General features: G+C 45.2%; 2 protein-coding genes across 2 annotated transcripts in view; one reads left to right on the plus strand and one right to left on the minus strand.

Moving 5' to 3' along the window:
- Positions 1 to 677: 677 nt before the first annotated feature.
- On the minus strand, positions 678 to 5816 carry PSMD7 (proteasome 26S subunit, non-ATPase 7). Its single transcript, XM_042821268.1, has 7 exons — positions 5716 to 5816; positions 4988 to 5079; positions 3546 to 3638; positions 2596 to 2693; positions 2273 to 2353; positions 1809 to 1900; positions 678 to 1116 (listed from the first exon to the last, which is right to left on the minus strand). The coding sequence occupies exons 1-7, from the start codon at positions 5787 to 5789 to the stop codon at positions 678 to 680; spliced, it is 969 nt and encodes a 322-aa protein (XP_042677202.1). The 5' UTR covers positions 5790 to 5816.
- Positions 5817 to 5967: 151 nt separating this feature from the next.
- Positions 5968 to 26236, plus strand: part of ZFHX3 (zinc finger homeobox 3) — a 504841-nt gene continuing 484572 nt past the window's right edge. The window contains exon 1 of the mRNA XM_042821262.1: positions 5968 to 6033. The gene's annotated coding sequence lies outside the window, so the exon portion shown is untranslated. The remainder of the gene's footprint in view (positions 6034 to 26236) is intronic.

The raw sequence follows: 26236 nt of genomic DNA on the forward strand, positions 1-26236 counted from the left end.
TCCTCTGTAATTAGTGGGCTGCAGGCAGGGCGGGAGGGGTGGATATGATTGGCACAGCATGGTGGCACCACCCTCATGGGGATGTGGTGCCACGGGGGCTTGGATGCTGTCATGCTGTGTGTGATGCTGGGGTACCATGCTGACAGCTGTGAGGCAGCAATGGAAATCAGGCACATGAGAACAGCATCCCTGGGAATTACAGCTTTTGGTTCAAAAAAGAAAAAATCCAACACAGCAGAACTAAATAAGCCTGCTATTCACACCACCGGGGGCCAGCTAGCATCCCATCATTTTGCCTTCAGCAGCACTTGCAATGGGTTATTATTTCCTTAATAGACCATACTTGTGCTGCACTGTGGGAAACAGCTGCCAGCATGGCACAGCCCACCCCCAGAAATTCATTTGCTAGGGGCCTCCTCTGGCTGCATTGCTGCCTCCTGGCCAGAGGCACTGGTACAGCTCAGCCCACCCTGGACACAGCACCCACCTACAGCAACTCTCTTCTTGTGGTGGCTTCTGCCACGTTGTGTCCATCCATACAGCCGTGTTACAACGAATGCAATGAGTATCGAAGCACCAAAAAGCAGAGCACTTCTCATTACAAAGGAAAAGAACCCAGCAGCAAAGTGACTTAGTTTACAAGATTTTTTAATTTACAAATAAAAAAACTACACATTTTACTTTTTCTCTTTTTTCTCTTCTTTCTTGACATCGCTCTTCTCCTTGTCTTTCTCTTTCTCATCTTTCCTCTCCTTTTTACTCTCTTCTTTTTCCTGTCCTTCCTTCTTCTCTGCATCCCTGTTGGCAATCTTGTTGTTGATAAGGTTGTGCAGGGCAACCACCGAGCGGATAAGAGAAGCCAGGTAAACTACCACCATCTGGTCATTGGTCTTCAGGTAAAAGGCCTTGACAAATTCTTGCAGATTGACATCTGGTAGCAGGTTGAAGACATCCTGAAGGTGGTAAATGATCTGGTGGTTGATGGGTAGCTTGCCCATGGCTACTTTCTCAAGGTAGCTCCTGATGTCCAGAAGCTTGGAGTTCAGTCCCTTCAAGCCATGGACCTGATTTGTGATCCGCTGGGACAGAGTGCCCACCGTGGTGTCCTTGATGTCTCTGAAACATGGTAACAAAGATTGGACATTAGAATGTTTGCTGCATACTCATCAACAAGCTGTGAGTATTCACTAAGAGGTCTTTCCTGTTTATAAAGGACAGCAGTTGCAAGAACAGATGAAGTACAACTAAACAGAGCACTTCAAGTCCAAGAATGAGATCAAACTGATTTACATTAGAAAACGTGTTTAAAATAGGTCATTGTTGCACGCTTTTGTGCAGAAATGCTGTCTTTGGAAATAGTAGTGATACCACCAGTTAGAGGGATAGAAAGAAAGAAGCCAACAGGCTTTCCAACAGGTGAAAAGGCTGTGCAGTTTTTGTATGAGGTGGCTGCTCTTTTCCTGGCTGGCAAGCTTTGCCAGTTTGCCAGCTGCAGCTCCGGCAGCCATGGTCCCACTCAGCCCTGCTTTGCAATGTATGCAGGGGCTGAGATGGTTCCAGACCACGATATTTCAAAGCTCTGAACTGATGACAATGTAGCTGTCATCATTTGATGGAGTTTCAGTGGGCAGTTACACCTTCCACTAGCAATGGCTGAACGTGCCGAGCGAGACTGCTAAGAGAACATAAGCAGCGTGTTTCACAAGCTCTGCATTTCCTCCAGGAAGCTGGCACTGGGAGATGCCAGATGGACCACGTTCCCTGCTGCGCGAGTCTCACAAGAAAGCTCTCATCTTAAAGGTGTTTACCGTAACAAGTGTTCAACACCAACTTCCTCTGCCTCCTCCGCTCCGATCTCACTAGTCACGTGCTCGAACGTCTTGGAGGTTGGAGTGCCATCCTTGGAGGTGCACAAACACAAGGACACAGGGTTAGGCTGAGCACACAGCTGACTACGGGCACAAAGAGACGGACTGGCCAGCACAAATGGCTCAGCCACAAACAGGGGGCAATGTGAACTGTGCCAAAGCAGCGTAAGATGAACTGAGTCTCATTTGCACGACAGAACCAGGAAGAGGCAATGGGACAAATGAGGGCAGAAAAGTGTCAGGATGAAGCACACAGGCCCTCAGCAGGGAATGTAACATCACCTATGCAGAGGGCAAATGAGTGCCACGGGATGTATGTCCTTTTGAACATACAGACATCCCAACACTCATCTTTCAATGGAAACCTTTTCCTAGGAAGGCACAGAAAAGCATTAGGTGCTCACATCATGAACCTCTTCAACTGAAATATAAGCTTCTGTGGGCAGTCCCAGGTCCTTTGGTTTCACATCAATAATCACCAACACCTTATGGAAAAACAGAACAAAACACAGAATACCAGGTTTTACTCAAGGACTGGAACAAAACACCTTCACACTACAGGCTATGCAGAGGTGTTAACTCCAAGCATTGAAATAAGACATCTACAGCTGTTTAAAATACTTTGCTGTGAGTTTTTTTTCACGAGTTTTATCAACTATTACAAAAGTAGGGGCCAAGGATTCCCATGTCCACATTTAGAGAAAGAAAAACAAAGCGCAGCACTTACAGAGTTTGGACAGTATCTTTTCATCAGTTCATTGATAGCAATGTCATTCTTGTGCAGTTTAGGGCCTGTGTGGTACCAACCAACTATTCTTTCTCTAGCTGAGCAAAACCAGAAAGGATTCTAAAATCAGAATTGTGTAGCAAGACAACAACAAAAGTATTTGGGTGGAGACTGAATTAGCAAATGAGCAATCTGACGCATGCAGAAAATGAATGTAAGGCAGGAGAAAATGAATCAGAGGAGGCAAAACAATTGCATGGCTAGCAATGAAGACATTTTACAGAAATAACTACTCCAAGGTTCTTAATTAAATGAGTCTATTTCATATAATGCAGTAATTCACATAACAGCCATCTGCCAACTTGCAACTCTGACATCTAAAGATACAAAAACTCCAGAAACAGGAACTGTTTCACAAATGTCTCAATCATTTTGAATTGTTGCTAGAGCAAAGAAAATTCACGGGAACTGAAGTTATGACTGAATGTCATATATAAACTGAACTTGAATGTCTCAAAGGAAGTAATGAAGAGTAATAGAATTACTGTCGAAAACATGAGTTTGTAATATTTGTAAATATTACATAATCCCCAAATATGTTCTTTTGCTCATAAAAATTTCAGGGCAAATCTGCATAGAAGTTATAGAAGAGAAACATATGTAATTCTTTAGAAACAGCAGCATTTATGAAATCTAACTAATTCTGAAGATACAAAGCTATCAGACGTAGGAAAATTAATACGGTATGAACGAATGTGTCAGGAACACAAACTACTTAAACAAATTAACCCTTGGAAAACCATTAGCAAAGTGAAGCTACATAAGGAATTAGCATGGAGAGGCTTCTTACCTGGGCACATCATCTCCTGCTTAGCTATGAATGCACCTTCTCACGTGGACAAAGTTAAAAGTTTCTAGGAGTGTATCCATGCAAGGCAACCTAAACTTACCGTTGACCTTCTTAAACATTCCATACATGTTCTCCAGATAGTCGTGGTCCAGAAACCACACAGTATCATCCTTGTCGTCTTCATCAAAAGGTACTGGAAATAAAATGCCAATATTTAAGAAACCAATTTTCTGACTAAAAGTATTTGTAGAAGCACCATGTTTTAAGATCGCTCTGGCTGCTAGGGGCAATTGGATCTTAATCAGTTTCAACTGCTCTGCAATGTTGTGCCGTGAGTGCAAAACTACTACAGTGCAATTCTTTCTCCTAACTGCCAGCAGTTTTAAAACAGAGGAATAAAATGCAAAGTGTTCTAAAAGTTATCCTCGGTGGCCAACATCAAAGCATCAGAGGGAAACTCTCCCCTGCACAACAGTGACTGCATGGTATGCATACACATTTGATATGATAAATAGGATCCCAGCAGACTTTGCAGTTTGTTGATCAACAAAGCGCAAAAGGAGCTTTCACCATAGGATGCATTTCATCAACGCTTTTACAGACTAGTAGAACATAAAGAGGCACTTCAGGGAAGGACCGGTTACCCCTGAGTGGTAAAGGATGAGTGGTTTTATCAGCTAGCATGCATACAGGGCACACTGCTGGTTTTGAGAACAGAGTGCTCTCAGCATTTTGATTTACAGAAATACTAAAGCTTCAAAGTTGAAAGGCTGTCATAGTAGCAAAAAAATCCCAAACTTCTTTTCAACTCAAAGAGAAAAAAAGATCTTCCAAAATTGGCAAAGAAAAACAGAAAAAAAAAAGTCATCACATGGGAGAACTCCTTACAACTGTGAAACTCCATAAATAAACTGAGATATTTCTGCTTTGTCAGAGCAGTCCCACCGGGGAGGAAATGATATAACTAACACAAGTGGGTTAGTGAGAGCTGTGCACCCAAAAATTACTCCTGATATCACATGAAGGTACGTAAGAGGAAATGGTTTCAACACCACTGAGAACATGCTTTAAGGAGGAAGGAGCACTTTAACTGGACAAAATCTGAGGGTGACATCTTCCCATAAGTGGTTACGGCCACACGAGCACCGGGCAGAGAGGTGTTCCACAAGCTGAGACACGAGCGCTCAGCAGAGGTCAGTGTGTCCAGTGCAGCAAAACATTCAGCAGTGCTTCACAAAAAGTTTACTCCTACTGCTGGAGCATGGCACACTGCAGTGCTGCAGGGAGGCTGCCGGGCGAGACAGGCTCCAATGGGGCACTTGAACAGCAGGCAGCTGTTTCACAGAATCACAAAATCACGGGTGCTGGAAGGGACCTCTGGAGATCGCCCAGTCCAGCCCCTCCTAAAGCAGAGGATCCCTAGACTTTGATACAGGCCGATCCGTACAAGAGGAGGACCTGTAAGCTGGCACAGCGGCTTAGGGACAAACATACAGCGCAGCCTTTAAATCACGTCCTAATGGGGGTGGATGCCCAACTCACCTGCAAAGCTGTTGGACACGTCCAGGATCTTCTTCTGCCAGGAGCCCAGCAGCACGCCCACCACGCGCTTCTGGTTCCCAACCTTTCCTATTCTGAAGGGAAAACGCCGTCAGCGCCCACACGGCAGCCCGCACAGACAGCCGGGCAGCGGCGGCTGCTTCTGCCACGGGCACGCCAAGCACCAGGCGCACGGGCAGAACAGAATCAGGGGCACCGTGATTTCTGGTCGCCGACTGTTGCTTTACTCTTAAAAGAAAGGTATCCCGGTGCCCTCGTCACCAAACCTCGGAACGCGGCGGCGCTCGGCGCGGGGCTGAGCAGGGCGCTGTGCCGCAAAGCGGGGATCCACGCAGCGCGGCTCCGAGTTGCACAGTGCCCGCGTGAGCGGCTGCAGCACGGCTACCGGCGGCACGACGCCGCCGCTCAGAGGGTCGCGCTCTAAAGCACGAACTGCAGCGGGCTCCGGGCTCCCCTTCCCCCCACCGCGTCCGCAGAGCTCCCCGCACCGTGAGGGCCCGCCCGCGGCCCGCTGCCGTCCGAGCACCCTTCTTCCTCCTCCCGAGGACGGAGCCCACCCCAGCGCGCTGCGGGCTGCGCTCCCTTCGCCTCGGGGTCTCGACCCGAGCGATCGCCCGGCCCCTGCCCCCCGCAGCCCCGCGTTCCTCACACTGCGGCGCGGCTCGGGCCCGTGACTCAGCGCCGCGGCCCCACCGCCGGCCGGGCCCCACCTGTTGAAGTGATCGACGACGCTGAGCAGCACCAGCGGGTGCACCACCACGCGGTCCACCGCCAGCTCCGGCATGGCGTCCCCCGCCCGGCCCGCTCCGGCCCCGCTCCGCCGTCAGCCCACTCCCAGCCCGCCGCAGGCCGCTCCCCGCCGCCAGGCCCCGCTCCCAGCCTGCCCCGCGGCGGGGCGGGGCCGGGCCGCCATCTTGAAGAGGTCGGCGGGAGGCGGGCCCGCTCAGCGAGGGCGCCGCCATCTTGAGGAGGTGCGCGTGACGAGCGGCGAGGCGCCATCTTGGGGAAGTGGCGTCGTTCGGCGTGAGGTAAGGGGCGGGCCGGAGGGGAGGAAGATGGGCGGAGCGGGCGGGCTTCGTCTCGGGGAGGCTCTGAGGGGGTCTCCGGTGGAGGCAGGGGGGCCTTAGGGCCAGCTCTCGGCGGCTCAGTCGGGGGGGCGGTTTGGCCCGGAGCCGTGGCGGCACCTCCCGCGGGCACCGCGAGACGCGGGCTGGGCTCCCGCCTTTCCCGCCAAGCGGGCCGCTTTTACTGGAAGGCGGCTCTCATCGGGCGGGCGCTGCCCGCGGCACTCCGCGCCGTTCCCCGCTGCCGTGGCGGCGTTCCTTCCCGTTCGGCCCCGATTCCGTCCCTGTCCCGGTGCCGTTCCGCTCGCAGCTCGGCACGGCCTGCGCCGGCGCTGCCCCGAGCCGCCAGGGTTCCGCGTCGCACCCCCGAGGACGCGTTTGGTGACGGTCCCTATTTCTATGCTTTCCCCACGTGCTGCTGCTCGGCGCGTTTCCCCGCCCTGCCCACGTGGCGCCGTGCAGCCCGCGCTGCCGTTCGGATCTCGGTGCGCTCCGCCGCCCCGGCCGCTCCCCGCCAGGCGCAGCCCGAGCCCGGCCCTCTCGTGGCGCTGCCCGGCGTTACGCAGCCCGGCGCCGACTTGGCGATTCGGGCGGAATTCCGGCGGAGCTGGCGGAGCTTTCTTCCAGCAGAGGGAGAGCTCTGACCGCGGAATTCCAACGCGGCCGGCGTTCCTGTAGCTTGTTTTATCAATATACATATAAAACTCACTGTTCAAATTAACTAGTTCAATAAGTAATTTAGCTCATTGATTTTTGGGCATATCCTAAGTGCCGTTACAAGCTACGGATATTTTAAATGCCATTACCTAATAAAAGGTGCTTAAAACATTCCTTCTATTGATTTTATTACTGCTTTATTTTGCTGCCTTGGTTTAAAATCATTTTAACCACTCTGTAATCAAGAAGAAATATATCGTTGGTGAAATACAGTCAATTTCCTAAAAACCTTTGACATCGTTAAATAAGGAATTAGTTGTTAAATCATGTCGGGCAATAACCGAGGGACAGAAAGGATATAAAATTTGGAGCGGTGGGCTGGCGTACCAGTGAGCTGCTCCGACCTTTGGCATTCAGACTGTATGCGACAATCGCACTTCAATTCTGTTCTTGATTCCTACATCAGTCAGAAGAGATTTAAAATCTCAGCATGCCAGGAAGGTTGTTGAAGGATAACGGAGTACGATCTAGAGACAATTAAGGGGTGTTTTAATGACCTGCTGTGACTTTTTGTTAAAATTACTCTCTAACTTAGCGCATTTGAAGTTTCATTTGCCGGATTGCATTGCTGGTAGTTTAGCGTATTGATGTTATACACAAAAGACTAAATTGAGTCTGCTCATGGGGATTTCAGTTACTTCCCTTCCCGGCTCTTTTGACTTCAGAAGATTATCAGTTTTATTGAGCTAATCAGATGGTAGATGGAGGCTGGGAATACAGGCAATATGTTGCTTAACTGAAGAATTGAAAAGTAAGTAATGAATGTTGGTGCTCAATAAAAAACAGCTAATGAGTTGATTGCATCGATGCTTGATGTAATTTAACTGTAGAGTGGCAAACATCAATACTTATTTATGTTTTGATTCATGATTGCTGATGTGAAATTCGGAGTTTGGAGAGGTCCTGCTGTAAGCGAGAGCCTGGCGAGGGGAGGCTCCTGGAATGGGACACGCGATCGCGCGTCTGTTGTTGGGCTTTTTTCTTCTTTTCAAATGTAACTTTTCAGAGAATTGCCGAAAAATAGTTCAAAAGTAAGATCAATGATTAGAAATGTTGAAGGAACCTCCGGTCTTCCTGTAATAAAGACCTTAATAACCTGAAGGGAAATGTCAGTGGCAGAGAAACCTGGTGCTGCTGGTGGAGGTGGGCATGTGCCGTGTTTCAGCAGCAATCCCACCACTGCTTGTGTAAGTTACTGCTGCTTATGACCGCGTTTCAGAAGAAAGTTAATTGGCAGAAAATCTCGCAGTCTTGAATGGTACAAGAGTTCTTAATTCACTTCATTCAGAACTCACCTTTTGCTCTTCTCTCTTCCTTGTGGTTTGCGAGATGTTGTTGGCATTCTGTAAGTGCGGGTTTATGTTTATTGGTGACACAGAAGGACATCTCTGCAGGCTTTTCTAAGCCATTAAATGTTTCTTCAAATGTGCTTTTTAGTTCTGTAAAATGCCCTGTGTCACATTTGGGCATAGGTGCCTGTTAGCATAGGAGCATGCTGGTATGTTCTCTGGGCAGCTGTCAGCCATGGCTTTATGGAGTCCATGCTTGCCAGCTGTTTTCTAATTTGACTAATGCTGTCTTAACAAAGCCCCAGTAATGTGGCTAGGGGACACTTGCAGTGGCCTTATTTCTCTCCTGGTCCTTTCCACCTGCAGCTTTTGGTGCCAGAGGGCAGCGTGAATTTGTAACAGCAAGGAGAAAAAATAAATGGAGATGACTGCTATAGAATCACAAAAGTGCCTGATGGCCACATATAGGCTGGGGAAGGCATGTGTTTACAGAATACATTTGCTTTGTGTTTCTAGGTGTTCTTTCCAGCTGTGAGAGTTAAAAACACTACTGTGCTTTAAATGAAAATACCAGCAGGCTGCAGTTAGCCGCAGCTCATCAGGCCCAGGAGCGAAGCCTTGGATGGCTGTGCCCTCCCGACTTGCTGTCTGCTTTGTGAGTTTTTCCATCTTGTCTGAGAAGGGCCAGGCGCTGCTGCTGGTCCATCAGGAGCCTCACCCTGGGAAAAGTTTGGCTGAACGTTCCCCAAGCAGAGGGTTCTCTGCATACCTGAAGGGAAGAGTGCAGCTGAGGGGTGTGGGCAGGTCAGGGCGGGCTGTGCAGGAGGCAGTGACGCTTCTGCCCGACCTGCTTTTCCTCTGTGGCTTTCCAGAACCTGCCAGTGCTAAGGGATGTCCTTGGGACTGCGGCTACAAAGGATCCTCACAGCTGGGAAGTATTGGTGCCTGATGCTTTGGAGTCTTGTCCTAAATGACACTTCTTAATGTGTGCCTTTAATTCCGGCTTTGTTTGGTTGTAAAGAAAATCCTGATGTTGTTCTCTCAAGACAGAAGGATTGGGGCAGGAGGGGAAAGCAGTGCATCCATGAGAATGTATTTTTATCGTGATGCCGTTTAAAATGTGTTTAAAATCCACTTGAGAAGTGAAGCTTTCTTTAGACCCGTCAGTAGTTTGTTGCGTAATGTCTTTATGCTACCAGCTCAAACGGGCAATATTTATTTCCTTATAAGTTTAGCTTTATCCACGTCACTGTAGTTTCCTGCAAAGATTTCCATGACCGGGCTTTGGGAGGAATGATGCTGCCTGGAATGGAACGGGTAACGTGAGCCACTGAAGGAAAACAGAAAGCCGCCACAATATTATTAGTTCTAATTTGCTTTGGTTAAACTATAATTCAACGAAATGCTGATGCTGTAGGCTCAAAGCATGATGCCATGGAGCGTGGACTTACCCAAGCTTCAGAATAAGTATCAGTTTGCTCCGATTTGGAGGTCTTCAGAAGCAATGACCACTTATTCCAAGTGTCTGTTCTAGAGCCAAATGCCTTAAAATAAACTTTTAATCTGTAACTGTAAAGTGATCTGTACAATTCTTTGCAATCTGATCTTTAAATATTTGTGTTGCAGTCATTTATTTGGCTCCTTGTGGAGCATCTACAGAAGTACATCTAGAAGGAACACTTGTGCTGCTTACTGTGGTTGATCAGCTGCAAGTATCCCAGCAGTTGCTGTTGGTGAATTTAAGACCTTTTGGCCATATCTGTGTGTTATCCAGTTACAATCCTATCCTTCCACAAACAGTATCACAGTGGAATTTTGGCCAGTTTTGCATGTAGAATTGTCATTTCCTGCAGTTCAAATGCTTGTAGAAGAATTGTCGACATCTAGTGCAAATCTGTGGGGAAAATCCTCCGGATTTGATGCTGTGCACTTAGAATTTCTGTGGTTCTGTCCAGAAATCAGAGGGTATAGAAATGCCAGAGATGTTTTTAACATCTAAACCACTGACTCTGATTTCTGTATTTCAATACAGCAGTCTCAGTACTTTATTCTTCTATTTTTGCTAAGAATGTGGTTTTTTTTTTTTGCTTTTTTTTTTTTCTTTTTTTTTTTTTTTTATTTTATTTATAATTTTTGAAAAAAATAATTTAAAAAAAAAAAAAAAAAAAAAAGAACAGTTCTGGTCCTACTCATTTTTCCACACCTTGAGGACCAGCAAATTCTTTAATATGAGATTTTATTTGTACAAAGCAAAACTTCAAAACCACTCAAAAGCTTTCTTATTAACTGCTGTCAGTCCTTTGATTTACAAGGGCAATAAAGATCTGGAGGGGGCACATTTATCATGGCGCTCAGCACACCAGGAGCCATTTTCTCAAGCGGTAAAGCCAAGTGATAAAATGAGTTCTTTTGTTCTATAACCAAGACACATTCCCTGTTTTTAAAAATGTGCGTTGGACTTCTTGGCTTGTAGTTTGGCTGAGTTCCTCTGATACTCCGTTTGTAAATGAAAAATGGCGAACATGCAGATGCTGATGATGCATCTGGAAAAAAAAACAGACTTTCTGAAAGTTGACTTAGGTTTATTTGCCAGCTCTTTTTCCAGTGCAAACTCTTGTATTATTTATTTTTTCACAGCACCTTTTAGCATAGCGGGTTTTTTTTGTTTTGTTTTTTAAACTGATGTGATCACAGACCTCTGCAAACCTTGCGAAATTGCGATTAGAAAGGAGTTAAAAGTCCTCTACTGACAATGAAGAGCCATGCTCTGGAGGCGTAGTGCTACTTCGAGTTTTTGTTACTTCATCTGTTTCTAAACTTGTTTGGGTGACTTTTTGGAGGCTGTTCTTTAATATAAGCAAATAGGAGGGAAAGTGCTCTTGTTTATACAAAAAAAAAATCAATGACTTGTATTGGTACTTCATTAATAGACATAGCGGTGTGGGAGGAACGCCTTGCAAAAGTAAATGTGAGCGAGGGCTCGGAGTCTGACTGTGTATGCATATAAATAAAGCCAGTTTTGTCCGCTCCATGTAAGTGCTGCCACCTCTGGTCTCTTCCAGATGTGAGAAGCACTGCTGGATGCTGGGCAGCTGACTGGCAAAAGCAGCAAATCCAATTGTGCTCAGCTGTCTGTTGCTGTTGTGCAGGAATCTTCAGAACAAGTGTAGGAGAGCAGGTTTGCAAAAAGTACTTTTTAATGTAGCTTTGAGTAATATGATCCTAATTCTTAGCTTAAAACTAGGTAAGGTTTTGTTTAATGCTTTGGCTTCAGTCGCGACGCTGTCGGAACATAAGGAGGAATGAGTTTGAAAAAAGGCAGCAGCATCAAACCTTGTTTGTATTTACCAGCACCACTGTGATGCCCATAGAGCTGCAGTAGTGCAGCAGAACCCTTTTGTCCCCAGGTACTCAGGGTGTGATGGATGGGCTTGCAAGGCACTTTGGACAATAGCTTTTTCTTTGGTTTTATTCTCGGTTCCCTTTGTCGACAGAGGGTTTTTAAGAAAAAGCATGCTGCAAGCAGGCTGGTCTCGTACCAGAGCTGTGCATTGCGCTCTAACACGATGTTGTCCGAATGAAAACCCTGAGCAAAGGACCGTGGGCACATCTGCCTGGAGGTTGGTGGTCCTGCCTGTGGTGGGGGTTGGAACTTGATAGTCCTTGATGTTCCTTCTGACCCAAGCCATGCTATGATTCTGTGATCCAAAGTGAAGTCTTCAGGCGGGCTAAATGGGTGTGGGACAAGTCTTCGCTGTGTTCTACAATACACAGTGTGGAAGTAGCACTTGTGGTATGATGCTGCTCCAGCTTGTATGTCCCTGAAAGCACGTCGTTCAGTCAGTGTTTGTTGGTGGCTGACTTACCGTGATGCCTTATCCAGGAGGGAGCAGCTGTGTTGCAGCAAAGGCCCCACCACAAGTGCTGTGCTAACGCGTGGAAGAAGGTGGCTTTGGTTGCCCTATCGTAGCAATCTGTAGCAGAGGGATCTGCTGTAGTTTTATGTTGGTATTTGAAATTTAGCAAGAACAGGCTTTGTCAAGGAGGCACACCTTCACGTATAGCTGTGCACTTCTGATACTTGCTGCATTGTAAAGCTTTTAGTCTCTGATATTTAAAGTTGGGAATTACAAGGTTTCATAGTTGGTTTTTTTGGTTGTTGTTTTTTGTTTTTTTTTTTTTTTTAAACCCTGGGGCCTCTTTATGCTGTAGTGTCTTGAAAGAGCCTAAAGCTTTGGAAAAAAACCTCACTGAAATACTTTTTATTTTATGAAGCAGTTTTGGGGTCAGTTTTTCTAAAATGAATGCTTTTATGTTGGATAGTTTAAAGACCATCTGTTAACCGAAACCAACCATAAGTGAAGTTGCAGTTATGTTTCCTATTAGTCTTGTATCTTTCCTATTAGTCATGTATGAAAGAATACAGAGACATCCAACAGAACTCCAAACAAAAATTGAAAAAGCAGATGTTGAAACTGTTGGCCTGTTGGTTTCCTTTTACAGGAGCAAGTAATTATTAACGAGTCACAAAATTAAGACTAGTTTTGTAAACTGTCATTTAGGATAGTGGTGAAGGTGTATTTCTGATTATTGCATGCTGCAGTTGAAAATGGAATATTTTACTTGGAGAAACTGAAGGCGATTAAAAAAAAAAAATAGATCCATGACTGTTATGTCTGGAAGCATACAATAAAAGATAAAATAGAACATTTTAAATAGTTATGCACTTCTGGTCTCTCAGGGCTCATTTATTATGTTGTCATGGTGAGCAACAAATAAAAAAAAGTAAAATAAAAAGGCTGTTCCTTGGGTAGTTGTGACTTATCGGTAGTTACCTTTTACAAGAGTTCCATGCTGACTTAAGTAAAGATCTCTGAGGAAAAAAAAAACAAACTTCATTTTTCGAATACGTTCAGCTAAGAGCTTACAGCCTTCCGTGACACCACCTGAATTATGATTAGTGTGCACTGCTGTGAGAATAACACTCGCTGCTGTTTAACAACAGTGTCTTTCCATAGAATTTCTAAGAGTCGGTAGGAAAATGAGAGGCAGAATTGAGAGCTGAAGTGGAATTAAAGCAGTCCGTTCTGAAGCCAGGATATTATCATCATTGCTTCTGTTTGAAGGAGGAATTAATGTGTACTGCAGATGCAGTTCCGTGTGATTTGCTCGAAAAATTTTTAATAGCTGTGTATGTTAAGCAGAGGGGCCTCCCTTGCCTGGATAAAATCTTGCAGCATGTTTCATTCAGGCTTCCTCTTTTTTTCTGCCCTTAACCTGTAATTAAATACCAAAAATGTATGCAATTTTGTCTATACAAAGCTTCATTTCTCACGGAGCGTGGAGGTAATTCATTGTTCTGCTTGCGTCCATCATAATGGAAGATGGCGCCTTGCGCTCGGTAGACGATGAGATGAAGATCGCTGGCCGTTAACGGCCGCGTCTGTCCTGCCCACATCCGACGCCGACCCAGCAGTGCTCCCTGCAGGCGGTGCTGCTGCAGCGGCTCCCCGGAGCTCCCGGCCCCCTCGTGCCCAGGCTGCAGAGGGCAGCTGTGCCCATGGTGCCACGGGCCCTGCGGGGCTGTGTGAGCTGCACCGGGACGTTGTGAGCGGGTCCGAGCGTTAGGAAGCGGTACTTCAGTTACAGTGGTGCTGGTGAGAAAACTTTCAGGCCTAAATACTCAGTTACTCAGATTTGATACAGTTCTGTCAGGACCCTTCTGCCCTAACCATGACATACAATTCCACTGAAGACACCCCTCCGTATTTTACCTCAGGTCAAACCCAATTGAAGGCCTATCTGCCAGGCACTTGGGCAGTTGATTTTAGCGGCAGACTCTCCTACAATAAAATGTCAGGGAAGCACCGTGCCAGCCAAGCCAGGACTGCAGAAGCATGAAGTGCTCCTTCATGTTCAGGTGGGCTGGTTCCTCTCTTTTTTAGGGGTACCAACACTTATTAATGGGACCCTTTTCCTCCCCTGTTGTCCCAACGCCCTACTGTCACAATTTGAGAATCGGGGAAACATGCATTCTTTCTGAAGAACAAACTTCATCTGCTGTTTTGCTGGAAGCCTGAGAGGGGAAAAATATGGAAACAAATAAAATGAATCTCCGATGGCAACTATTTTCTTTTAGAGAAAGCACATTTTAGAATAGCATTTACAGAAACTTTATTGGTACTGCATTACAGTCTTTCAAAGCTTTTTCCATAACTAACAGGAACTTAAAATGTATTTACTTTATTTCCACACTTAGGCAGTTGTAAATCCCACGCAGCACAGACCTGCATTTTATAGACCAAATTTACTGCTGTTCTCGATGCTGTGCTGCATTGATTGTGTTGCACTGGAGCATCTATGACAGGGACACGTGCCTGTTTCCCGCACTGTCTGAAGCAGGATGACAACTCGTGCTGAGGCACTGAGCCTGGCTGCCCCGTCCCACTGCTCGCCTCCTCGGGTTCCCCTCTCCACTGCTCCCCCAGCCCAGCCCTGCCTGCACGCACCCGGCTCTGCTGCTGGCTCCAACCTGTCCCAGCTCTGGGGAACAAAACCCATCCCAGGCTAACTCTGCTTTTACAAGTGTGGGTTTTTTGTTTGTAGAAGTATAAAAAAACCCCGCAATATACGGAGTCTAAAGAACGTCTTTACACTTAATGTTTTGGAATTAGCCTGCCATTTTTATTACTTTTATTTTTATTATGGAGTGGGCAATGGGCACCCTTAGGTACCAGGAGCTCTTCTCGAAAGGTGCTTCTGATCGGCTGTATGGCTGTGTTAGCCTGCAGGTGTTTAACAGACTATGTAAAGGAGACTGATTTATGTAATGATTTTAAGAATGAAATTGTAATCCCTCCAGAATCAAAACAGAAAGAATAGAGAATATGAAACGTACTTTTCCTTTGTCCCATTGTCCCATTTTGAAAATCTGTCATTACTTTATTTTCTTAGGACTATTGAATGAAAATGTGATCAGTTTGTGTGTATGTGTAATAGTTGTTAGGAGGTGGGAGACTGAAGAGTTCTGCAGACGGGGGCTCTTCAACGAAATGCCATAGTTAAGTGTAGTGAGGAAAGCACTGTACAAGGTGACATAAAATCACTGAATGGCAGCATCTGAGATTGTTTATCTAATCAATAAGCTGATTGCTTTTCATTTAAAAAAAAAAAAAAAAAAAAAGAAAAAAAAAATACCTCAGAACACCTAAAAACCCTTTACTGGAGGTGCATCATGGAGACAGTTACTCAGATGTGCTTTTCATATTAAAGCATTGCATGCTATCTTTGTTGATGTGACATGCACGAGGGTTTATTAAAGGTTACTTTCTTGGCTTATGGAAAAATGTTGTTCTAACTCATCCATTCTCAGATTCTGGTGATAGACCTTTTAATTTCCCTTTGCTCTTATTGGATTCTGGAAAAGGTTAATTAGTTATCCACTGAGCTTTTGATAGAAGATTTTTTTATTTTTTTTAAGAATATAATAATAAGAAATGTTCTTCTGGGGTATGAAGGTAACACCACGAGGGGGTACTATAATTTTATCAAATTTGTCTTGGTAAGTCAGCTTATTAAGGTAAAGTGATTGCAGCCCGCAGAGTTAATTTTAATATGCTAATACACCACAGCAAGTTGGGAACTTAACTAAAATGACACAGTTAATTGTAATTTATAGAAGGCAGAGAAGCTTAGTAAGGTCATCTGTATGTTACATTAGGACTGCGTAGAGGCTGACCAGATTTCAGTGCAGTTCTCGTAGAAGCAGCGTTAGGTGCTGGCTGTTCACATCGCAGCTTTGCACCAGGAACTCAGCGCAGTTCTGTGCAACCTGCTCTGTTCTCGTGTAAAGAGAATAATCCTTTATGCTCGGAATGCAGAAAGCTAATGTCAGTTATGTATGTGTTTTGGTGGTTTTAACACCCGTTTGAAGCTGTATGTTTATTGGCACTTAAAGAGGTTGTTTTTTATTTGCAGTGGAAAAATTTGCCACCTGGTATGCTTCCTTTGGTGCAAGAATGACTCCTGATGGAACCTTTGATAAAATAACGCAACATGTTTTTGGATGTATTGGAGAGGGAATTGTTTCCATGGTTGTGGAGGAGTTGGGCCCTGCTTCTGTTCGGTGTTTGAAGGGAAGGAGTGAGTGTCAGCACCATGAAACAGCCAGGGCTTTGGGTTGTTATGTCACTGTCATGTTCGTGTAAGTCCCTGTCTGCTGTGCCATAGAGGAGCAGGGTAACAAGGAATTGAGCAGAAACAGGCTTCTTGAAAGTCTTGCTATTGTATTTGACTAGGAGAAGTAAAATAAGTAAATCAGAAGTAAAGAATGTGCAATCACAGCAGAGCAGAACTTATGGAAGACTAGTTCTAGCATTTTGGCTTTGTGTGGCCTATAGCTCTGTGGCTGCTTTATTTATCTGAGCAGCACTACTGTGTGTGAGAAGGGGAAAGAAGCCATGAATTCCTGCTGGGGTCTCCAGGTGCATCCTGCAGCTGTGAAGCACGACCACCAGTGGCACTGAGTGCTTGAGGTCTCCAGGTGCTGTGGAGCACACCAGAGAAAGGACTGAGAACTGTTACCAGTGATCTTTCTGTTCTCTTTGGAGGTTTTGATGAGATCCACAGAGAATCACGTTAGAAAACAGGAAAGAAAGAATGTGTCAGAAGAATACATTAGAAAATATTTTCTTCTGATTTCTACAGAAATAATTTGTCATTGCTGTGATCCTAGGGAGTGAGTTTTGCTTTCATCGGGAAGTTCCTGAGATCACTGTTTCCCCTCAGGAGATGGAAAACCAGATGGCACACCAATAAATGGTTGAGAGGCTGCCTTGCCAGGGACAGTAATTGGCAGTGATGTCACAAAATGTTGGGTTTTCTTCCCCAAATGTTTTTAAAGATGTTTTCCATGCCCATCTGCTGTCTGTTATTGAAGTCGACGCATAGCATCTGTGTCTGTGGAAGGGTTTGCTAAGCTGGGGCAGTATTGCAAGCTTGGTTCTGCTGCAAGGAGGTGAATGTACGAAACTCACAGTGACAAAAGGATCTATCCAGGTTATTAGTAAAACCTGCCAGATCTCTTTTCTGAAACCCATGTATTGTGGAGGCCTCAGAGAAACAGGACTATGCTGATGGTGCCCTGACCAGTGGGACCCTGTCCTCACCTGATTTGTGAGCAGCGAGCAAATCAGCGTTAGCTGTGTGGTCTGCTGGGTGCTGCCTACTGCTGAATGCTTGCCCTGGTGTAAGGAAATGTACTGAGAATGTTGAGCTTGGCTTTTTGGCATAGTGCATGGACTCTGACATTTTAGAAGGTCATAATGAGTCAGCTTTTGCAGAAAATGAGTCCTGTTCTACTGTGACCACTGTTTATAATGGTTTCCAGAAATCTGGCTTTCTTCTAGAAGCTGCACCCCAACAGAAAAGAATCAGAGCTTTGCCTTCCATGCCAGCTAAAAGCCGTTTATTCTTGTCGTGGCTTTCCACGGTTGTTTCTCATCTCTGTATTGGATGGGTGCCATGATCAGAACTCTGTTAATGAAGCTTGGTCCTCATCTCCTGTGACAAGAACAGGAGGCCACGTTTGAGGACACATTGAGAGCAGTGAAAGAGTATGATTTGGTGGTTATAGGTGCTGTCCTGGACAGGAAGACTGCAGACAAAATGTTGCAAAACTTAGAGCTCCGATAATTAGAGTATTTATTCCAGGAACCTTGAAGAATGTAACTTGTTTTCCAGGGAAAAAAGAAAAATACCCAACAAATTAATGCATTCTAGATATATATAACAAATTATTGACATCAAATTATATGCACAATTAATTTTTTATTAAATGAGAGATAATGTATGCAATATTATGACAATCTTCTAAAATAACAAGTTTTAAACTTTACCAGCACCATGCACTGTGTCTCTGCTTCTCAGGGGGCTAATGTTAAAAGTGAGGCATTCAGCAATTGAAAAAGAAATTATAAGATTAGTCACTTGAGTAATTTAAACATGCAAATAAGTATCCCAGCTGTGTTGATACCAGTTTTAGCTGAATTTACTGGGGCTGCTTTGACTTTATCACCCTAATTATTCCTGCTTTGTGTCAGACTTCAAAAAGACAAAATTATCTGTCAGAGAAGTTTCTCATGGTACTGTGTTGCCTTACTGTATGTTCACTAATGCTCACGCTGGCAAAGAAGTATTGCAAGTTTCTTTTCATTCTAATTAGCTGAACAAAGGTAATGAAGTCTCCTCTATCACTGCTTCTGTCAGAATACCAGAAATTTGAAAGCATCTGGATTCTACTTATTGAGCCGATTGAAGTATGATTTACGTATGCTTCATAGCAAGCGGTGCAGTGTAAACAAGTGAACTGTATTGTGTCTGACCTCTCTTGAATTCGGTAAAAATTACCTGTGAGGATGAGTGAGTGCCAGATGTGCTGTGGGATGCACAAGAACTGCTGCCCAGCTGGTGGCTCCTCAGCAGTGCTTGCCCTGCAGACACCCTCCTGGCAGCAGGTAGAGAGGATGGACAGAAGGGAGATGGTGGGACGCTGTCAGCAGGCCCAGGAGCAATGGCTGTGTCTGCTGTGGGCTTGTGACAGGCATCCTGAGAAGGGCTTGGTTCCATGGGAGCAGTGAGCATCTGTTTGTTGAGATGCTCCTGTGTAACAACTGTGTGATAGGAGAAGGTGAAAATACTTAGAAATGAGTGGGCAAACAGCTTCGGTGAAGTTAAGGTGAGGATTTCAGTGGTGGAACAGCAGCAAAACAGTGGGGCCTTCTGCTAACTCCAAACTCAGAAAATGGCGAAACAGCTTGAAAATAAAGATGCATCCTTTTTTTTTTTTTTTTTTTTGTATATTGAAGAGGGTAAACAATAGAGCTGTGAAGATTGTTGGAAATACCCAAGTAATTTTGTCAGGACGGTATCTCTGATAAAAGCAGATTTTATTCCGATTGCAATGGTGGCGTCCCGCAAGCAGGAGCGCCTATGGACACAACATGGCAGCCTTTACACCCTGCTTTCTCCCCCTTGCCTCCCCCCTCCCCTGTTTCCCCACTGGCTGCGTACTCCAGGTTCACAGTCTTATCAGAAGGTTTGCATTTGTTATTTACGTGTTACTTTATTTGTTATCTGGTCAGTCAGCAGCCGTCCTGTTGTTTCCAAGATGCCTCGGTGCTCTCCTTGTATTGATACTGTGATTTTCTTTGAAGTCTTCGTTGAACAAAGAGCACTGGGGGATGATGCCAGGCCTTCCCATGTCTCTTCAGGCGCTTCTTGGGGCAGGCCATCCCTTGTTCTCTGGTTTGCTCTCGTGCAGGATATTTTTGCTCTTTGTTGAGCTTTGCTGGAAAAGCAGATGGACAAGCTAGTACTAAATTGATTTAGTCCTTACCTGTGTTTAGATGAGCATTTAGAGGAAGTGATTTATTATTATTTTTTAAGGTATTGTAACGATAAAAGGATGAGAAGCAAACTGACATTTCTTATTTTTTGGCGCAAGTTTTTAAAGTGCCCCCCAGGAACTGTTTGTAACAACCCCATTTTCCACGTGTGGATAGAAATAAAAATAATCTTTGCAGTTAAGGGTGCTTCTTAATATCAGTTCAAGTAAAGATGCACATAGGGCTTCTGCTCTATAAAAAAGGTGAGAAAAATAAGAACAAGTGTTAATTCACATACACAGAATTTGCGTTTGCACAGCAGGTGTAAATGTTACATTAATGCTGGAAATATCTGTCCTGCTGTGTAGTTTTCCTTCCTTTTTATTACTCGGCGGTTTGGTCTCGTATGAATGCACCATACTTATTTGCATGTTATCGCAACAGATTCCTCTTTGCCTTTAGTTATCCTATAAAGGGAAAGATACTCCACATGACCTCAGTATGCAAATGAAATACTATAGCAGAAGAATCTTGGGTTTGGTAGTGCATTGTATCTATACATCAATGTTACTTTTTAGTCTAGGTTATTGGTTGCACACAAAAATGCTAAGTAAAAAGAATGTTATTAGGTATGCAGTGTCAAACACCTCTAGTTGTGGAAATGTCAGAAGTAGGCTTCGGCCAAAATCTCTCTGAGATTAAATGGGAAATTATCCTGGCCGCGCAGCTCAAGCAGCAATGATGTTCTTTGTGTGACACCAAATCCCCTGCCCTCAGCCTTCCAACGTGCACAGAAGGCCCATCTGGGAGTCTGCTTTAGCAGCTGGTTGGACTCGATTACCTCCAGAGATCCCTCCCAACCCCTGCAGTTCTGTGGTTCTGTGACGGCGGTAGGGTGATGAGAAGTCCTCTGCAGGACTGAGGCTGTGGCTGCAGGTCAGGGTTCTCCCCCTGGGTTTCTGGTGCAAGGTGGTCCCTCCAGCTGCTGCCTTGGTTGCACACAGCTTGTGGGATGCCGCAGGTGTTGGTAAGCTGAGGCAGGACTTGGCTGCTGCAAGAGATGTGCAGAAGAGCTCACTACTGTATTCTGAGATCCAGCAGCTGTTCGTGATTCTCACTGCCAAGAATGAGCAAACTGTGTAGTTTTTCCCTCATATTTTATCTTACTGTTTGCCACAGGGTTGGCCACAAATGGAAATATTTGAATTCTGTGCTTTCTTCCAGACGAGGCTCAGGGGAGGAGAGCACAGGTATCTTTCAATGGTCACCTGCAACCAAAGGATTTTGGGCTCTGGCTCTGCTGTCCTGTCTGTGTGGAAGCAAAAATGCTACTCCAAAATGTGTTGCTAATTGAAGCTGGTGCTCTGCAAAGAACGAGTTGGATGAGGTGGCTTCCGAAATATGTGCTGCTTCCTCTTCTGACCTAAAAAATCTATTTTTTGTTCCCTGGTGTCACAGGGCCAAACTTTCTCCGGTGATTTTAGAATGAAGTCTGTAATTGTAATACTGTGTCAGATGCATTGAGGATTGAGTAATTACCATCTGTAAGCACTGCTTAATAACTTGTCTTCATGCATTTATTTTTCCTCCTTCTTGGAAAAAAAACGTGTTGATATTTTAAGCATTTTAGCTGCTGCTGCTTATTTTTTTGCTTCCTTTTATGACATAAAAATTCAGTTTGCTGGTTCATTTTGAGCCTGACTAGAAGGCAAGTTTGTTTATTTTGGCAGCTTAGTTGTAGATCGGCCAAGAGGAAAATGAAAAACTGTAGCCTGTGGGCATTCTGTGTGTGCTTATCTAAGTACTGCTGGGAGCAGGGATAACTGTCTTTTTCCTAGTGGTGAATCCAGTCTAAGCAGGGAAAAATACGGAGGAGAAGGCTCACTTGTTTGTCTCTTTGTGCTTGTTGTACTGTATTGGAACTCAGGTCTGCAGTGTGGGGTTGGCCTGACTGGTGGTGCACAGTGAGTGGAGGCTGGGAGGGCATGAGGGACTTCTGCCCAGTGGAAGTTTAAGTCAATGCAATCAGTGCATTCTTCTTCTCCTAATGTTTATGAAATGATTTGAGACTGGGTATCTCGTGTGAGTATTAATCTAGCAGAAAATCTGGAAAAAAAAAAAAAAAAAATTGGGCTCCTTTTTTGGTGTTATCATTCCAAAAAAGGAATGCATTCCAAAGCGGTATCCTCAAGAGCTCTGCTCCACCTTTCACAATCAGGGCTGGGCGCTGCTGAGTTTTTCCCTGTGAGCCCAGCACCTCCTGATCCACCAGTGCTGTCTGTGCTGCTGTGTGGACGTGGTGGGAGTCGTGCAGTGCCTGCAGAGCTCGGTGCCTGGGGGTGGCTGCTCAGCTGGGGCTGCTGAAGCCTGCCCTAGCAGGGATGTGTGCAGTATTGCTGTGGGACTGCTGGGAGATGCTGAGTACCTTTGGATTTTACAAATCCCGGGATGCTCACTTTTAATTTGCTGCTGCATCGTGTAGGAAAATGGAGCACTGCCATCCAACTTGCATTAAAACACTTTAAAAATCTGTTTGTGTGGACTTCTCAACATGCTTTATCTCCCGGCGTTGTGCTTTGCGTGCGCTTTGTCACCAGGGCGTGTGGGAATGTTTCTGATGGGATTAAACATGCAAGGTTTTAATTCATTATGAGTCTGTGACAGGCCAAATACTACTGATCTGCTTCTGTGTTTTTTTTTTTTTGAAGATACTAGAGAAGAAGCAGAAAGACATTAGGTTCAGGAAGTGATGGATATGAGTTTAATGACTTCTTAAAATGCTCCTTGCTAAAATGCTTTTATCCCAGCCTATGAAGACTTGGGTGTTGTTTTCTTATGCCTTTTTCTTCACAAATAAATTGTTCCTTCTGTTATTCTAATCATAGATGTACACTAAAGCATAATAAAATTTTTCTTTATGTGTCTGAGAAGAAAAATGTATTCTTTTGTTTCGAGAAGCCTGGCGGCTGGGCTGTGGTGGACGAGCTGATGGGAAGCTCGTTGCAGAGCCACTGAAATCGCTTTGACAGAAAACTCGTTCACGTGCCCGCAATCCACGTGCTCAGAAGTAAGGCTGCGCTCACAGCCAACGCGGAGCACAGCTCTCGTGCTGGGGCTGGCGCTTGCGGCAGTGCCTTTTGTCTGCCTTAAGATCGCTCCTTAAGGGTGTCCGCCATTCCTGAAGGGCTCAGCTGTGCGCAGGCTGTGGAGAGGTTACCTCGTATCCAAGCGCAGTCTGTGTCCTGCCTATTTCTTGCAGTATTTTCCAGTTATTTTTCTCCTCCAAGTATTGGCAGACCCAGTGGAAGGCCTGAAGCGCCTATGGGAAATAGGTAAATTCTGCCTAACTGCCCACCCCGTGTTTCCTCATCAGTGCGGCCCTCGCTGTGGGATGGGGCGGTGCCTGGACGTGAGGAGCACATCTCCTGTTAAGACATACTTGATGGGGTTTTCGTGTTTGGAGAGCTGCTGGTGTCTGGGAGCGTCCTTCTGCTCCCTGGCCAGCCAGATTTTTGCATGTGAGCAGGAAAGCAGGAAGTCGGGGCTTTGGGAAATTGCAAAATGAATGCAAATTGAAAGTATTGGCAATTGATCCTCAATTAATCCCTCCCACAGCAGCACACCCAGAGATATTTTGAAAGTCTCCGTGTGTGTCATAATTAAGTAATAGAACTTTCCAAGCAGATGTGTTATTTCTTGCTTTAAAACATGAAGAATTTTTTACGAGTTGATACAAAACCATAATTGGTTTAATGTCTTTCATTGTTTCAGTTCCTTTAAGCTTTCTTTAGTTCCTTAAAGCTGATTTTTTTCCCTTGTCTGCTATCTGTTCAAATGTTTCTTTAAACAGTTCAAAGACTGTTGGATTTCTGTATCTTAGTGTGAAAATAACGTTCCTTTCAACTTCATCTCTACTCAAAGGGGCTTCTCCAGCTCTTTAGTTGTTTGGGAATGCACACATTTGATGCTTTGTATTCCCATTGATACCTTCACAAAAAATGGCTGCAGAGTCACATGAGGTTTTGCTCTGGATGTGTGCACTCGGTTTTGACTCAAGGAGCCAATCGTTTTCTCTATTGTGGCTCATGCAATTAGGGGCCATTTTGGTCTTATTAGCGCTGTGTGAAGAAGGCAAGTGGCCACAGAGAGCCTCTTATTATAAACCGTGACTCAGCTCTGAGCATCCATGACTCACCCACGCTGATGTCCTCCTTTGTCTGCAAGGTTGTTCCATGCAGGGGTGCTGGGCTCTGAAACAGGTTGTGATGCCTTGTGGTCTTGATTTTAGTGAAACTTTGTTATTTGTGAATGGCAGAATTCCTGAAGTCTAGTCATGTTAACAGGAATAGACCCTATTTCCAGAAAAGGAAATGGGACCTTTTTTGGGAAGTTTGGAAGCACCTTGTTTGAGTGATCCATGTATGAGTCTGGACCACCTGTGCCAATGAGTGTAGATCTCTACATGCTCACAGCTATTGAGAAATATTTTCAAATTCTCAGAGAATTTAATATGGTAAACTTTAATGAATAAATGCACTTAGAGATTACTTTGCCTTAGCTCCAGAATTTGTGAGAAAGCAAGACTGGTGTGCAGAATCAGACCCATGAGGCCAAGAGGGAGCTGGAGCACCACTGGTGGTCGCCCGTGATGCGGGTTGTTCAGAGCTGTGTGTGCTGTGCAGGCCGTGTCCCCGTCACAGCTGTCGTCCCCATTGGTCATCACTTTGCACCCTGTGAAGTACCCACAAGTGTGTGTCCTCTGTTCTTCAGGTCTGCTTGCTGCAGTGTTGGAAGAGTCTCTGCTCTGAGGGTAGAAGAAAGCTTCTTAGAATCGTGGCATCATTAAGGTCGTAAAGGACCTCTGAGAACACCAACCCACCCCACCGTGCCCATGAGCGCACCCTGCGGTGCCTCATCCCCGCAGTCCTCGAGCACCCCAGGAACGGTGACCCCATCACTCCCTGTTCTGCTGCCTGACTGCTCTCTGGGAGGAGAATGTTTTCCTAATATCCAACCTGCCCTGAGGCCATCCCGTCCCGGCCTGTCGTCCTGTTGCTGTAACCAGGGAGCAGAGGCTGACCCCCACCTCGCTACAATTTCCATTCAGGGAGCTGGAGGAAGTGATATTCCTCTCAGCTAACGTAGCTGTACAGCACCTAGGATTGATAAGTTAAAGTTTTTTTTGTGTGTGAGGCTGAATTGTGGTCAGTGCTTTGTCAATATGAGTTGTGTGGTTCAGTGCTTTTAAAAATGGTTGTTGCCCCTGTGCTTGGTGTAAAAATACACCTTATGCCACACAAGCTACCTTTAGAAAGTACATAAACAGGGTTTTTCATCTGTGCTCCATTTACTGTTACATTTTGTTGTCTTTGCCATGGGCATTTAAGACTGAGATGTTCTAAAGAGCCCTGCATGAAATTTTAAAGAGGCCGGACCTTTCATCTGCACACCAGCAGGACACCAGATAGATGAACAAGAAAGAAAGAGAAATTGTTTTTGAAGCAATAGCAAAAAAAAAAAAAATAATAATAACAGTAGAAGCAATTATTTTATCAAAGGTTTATTTTCTTTCTTGTTTTTTTAAAGACCTTTCCTCTGTTGAAGTTAGCTGCCTCCTTACATATGTTTGATTTGTGGTTTTCACAAGGTCCAAATGAAAAACGTCAGCTGAAAGATGTGTATTGTTAATGAGCAATCACAACGGTAACGGTGATTTCAGTGAATTTTGGCTCTCAGAGTTGCAAAACTCTGGTCTTCTATTCTGAAAACAGGCTCGTGCTTCCCTTTCATATTTCAGTCTGTTCCTTGACTATGGAAAAGTCTTTTCAAAGCATTAAGAGCTGAGTTAGTCTTGGCCTCGTTCCTTCTTGTACTGAAATAAATGGTGTTTCTTAGAATGCCGAGCTGCATCACCATCCCTCGCTTCCCCTCTTGGGGCAGTTCAGCAGTGATCTCCCCTCCTGCAGCGTCACCCTGTGCCACAGCCCTGATGCCACGGAGATGGGCGTCCGCTCGTCTCCTCCTGTGGCAGAGGGCACCGCTTGTTGCCTCGCCTGCTGGGAGCATCCTGGGGCAGCTGGAGCGGCGTTCTGTGGGATGGCAAATGCACGTTTATTGCACAGCAAACGGGGCGGATTGTGGAGAGTGCAGGATTCCCTCCGTGCTGGTTTGGTGCAGGAAAAGGTCAGTGAGAGAGCAGCGGTGCGAGCAGGGACAGCGGCAGCAGGAGGTGGGGAGCAGGCTGGGCCCAGCTCAGCACTGGGCGCCGGCTGCGTGTGCCGTGTTGGGCGGCTCATTTAGGAGGAAAGCTTGGAGAAATTTAAAGATACCAATAAATGCATCCCATATTCCTCAGTTTCAAACAAATGTACTTTGTATTATTAAGTGAGACAAGTGGGCAGAGAAGGGTTTTTTTTTGTGCTGCCAATAAATACTGAAGGTGGAATCTTGTTTGAATTAAAAAGGTGTGTGCTGGGTGAAGGAGATCTATGGAGAAACGTAGGGCTGATGCTTCCAGCAGTCCATACTGTCTTTGCTGAAAGGCATATTTATATCTTCCAGACCAGTAATTAATCACTCAGTAGGATTTTTTGGGACGTGCGTTCACAGAAGATCGTTTTGTACTGCCAGGAACCACAAAGCATGGGCACAATTAAAACTCTGGTTTAATTTATTAGGTAGAGGCATGGAATGGGAATGTTTTAAGCGATGTTGACAGGCCAGGATTTCAGAACTACTTTTTTTTTTTTTTTTTTTTTTTTTTTTTTTTTTTTTTTT

The sequence above is a fragment of the Centrocercus urophasianus genome, unplaced genomic scaffold (genome assembly GCF_019232065.1).
Source record: "Centrocercus urophasianus isolate 14NV4802_14NV808 unplaced genomic scaffold, USGS_Curo_1.0 seq_2, whole genome shotgun sequence".
Lineage (NCBI taxonomy): Eukaryota > Metazoa > Chordata > Aves > Galliformes > Phasianidae > Centrocercus > Centrocercus urophasianus.

Coding starts and splice junctions, on each gene's coding strand:
- PSMD7 (XM_042821268.1), bottom strand. CDS start 5,789: ATGCCGGAGCTGGCGGTGGACCGCGTGGTGGTGCACCCGCTGGTGCTG. Junction 2,694..3,545: donor AATGTTTAAGAAGGTCAACG/GTAAGTTTAGGT, acceptor GGTTTTGCTCAG/CTAGAGAAAGAATAGTTGGT. Junction 1,117..1,808: donor GGTGTTGAACACTTGTTACG/GTAAACACCTTT, acceptor ACCATGTTTCAG/AGACATCAAGGACACCACGG.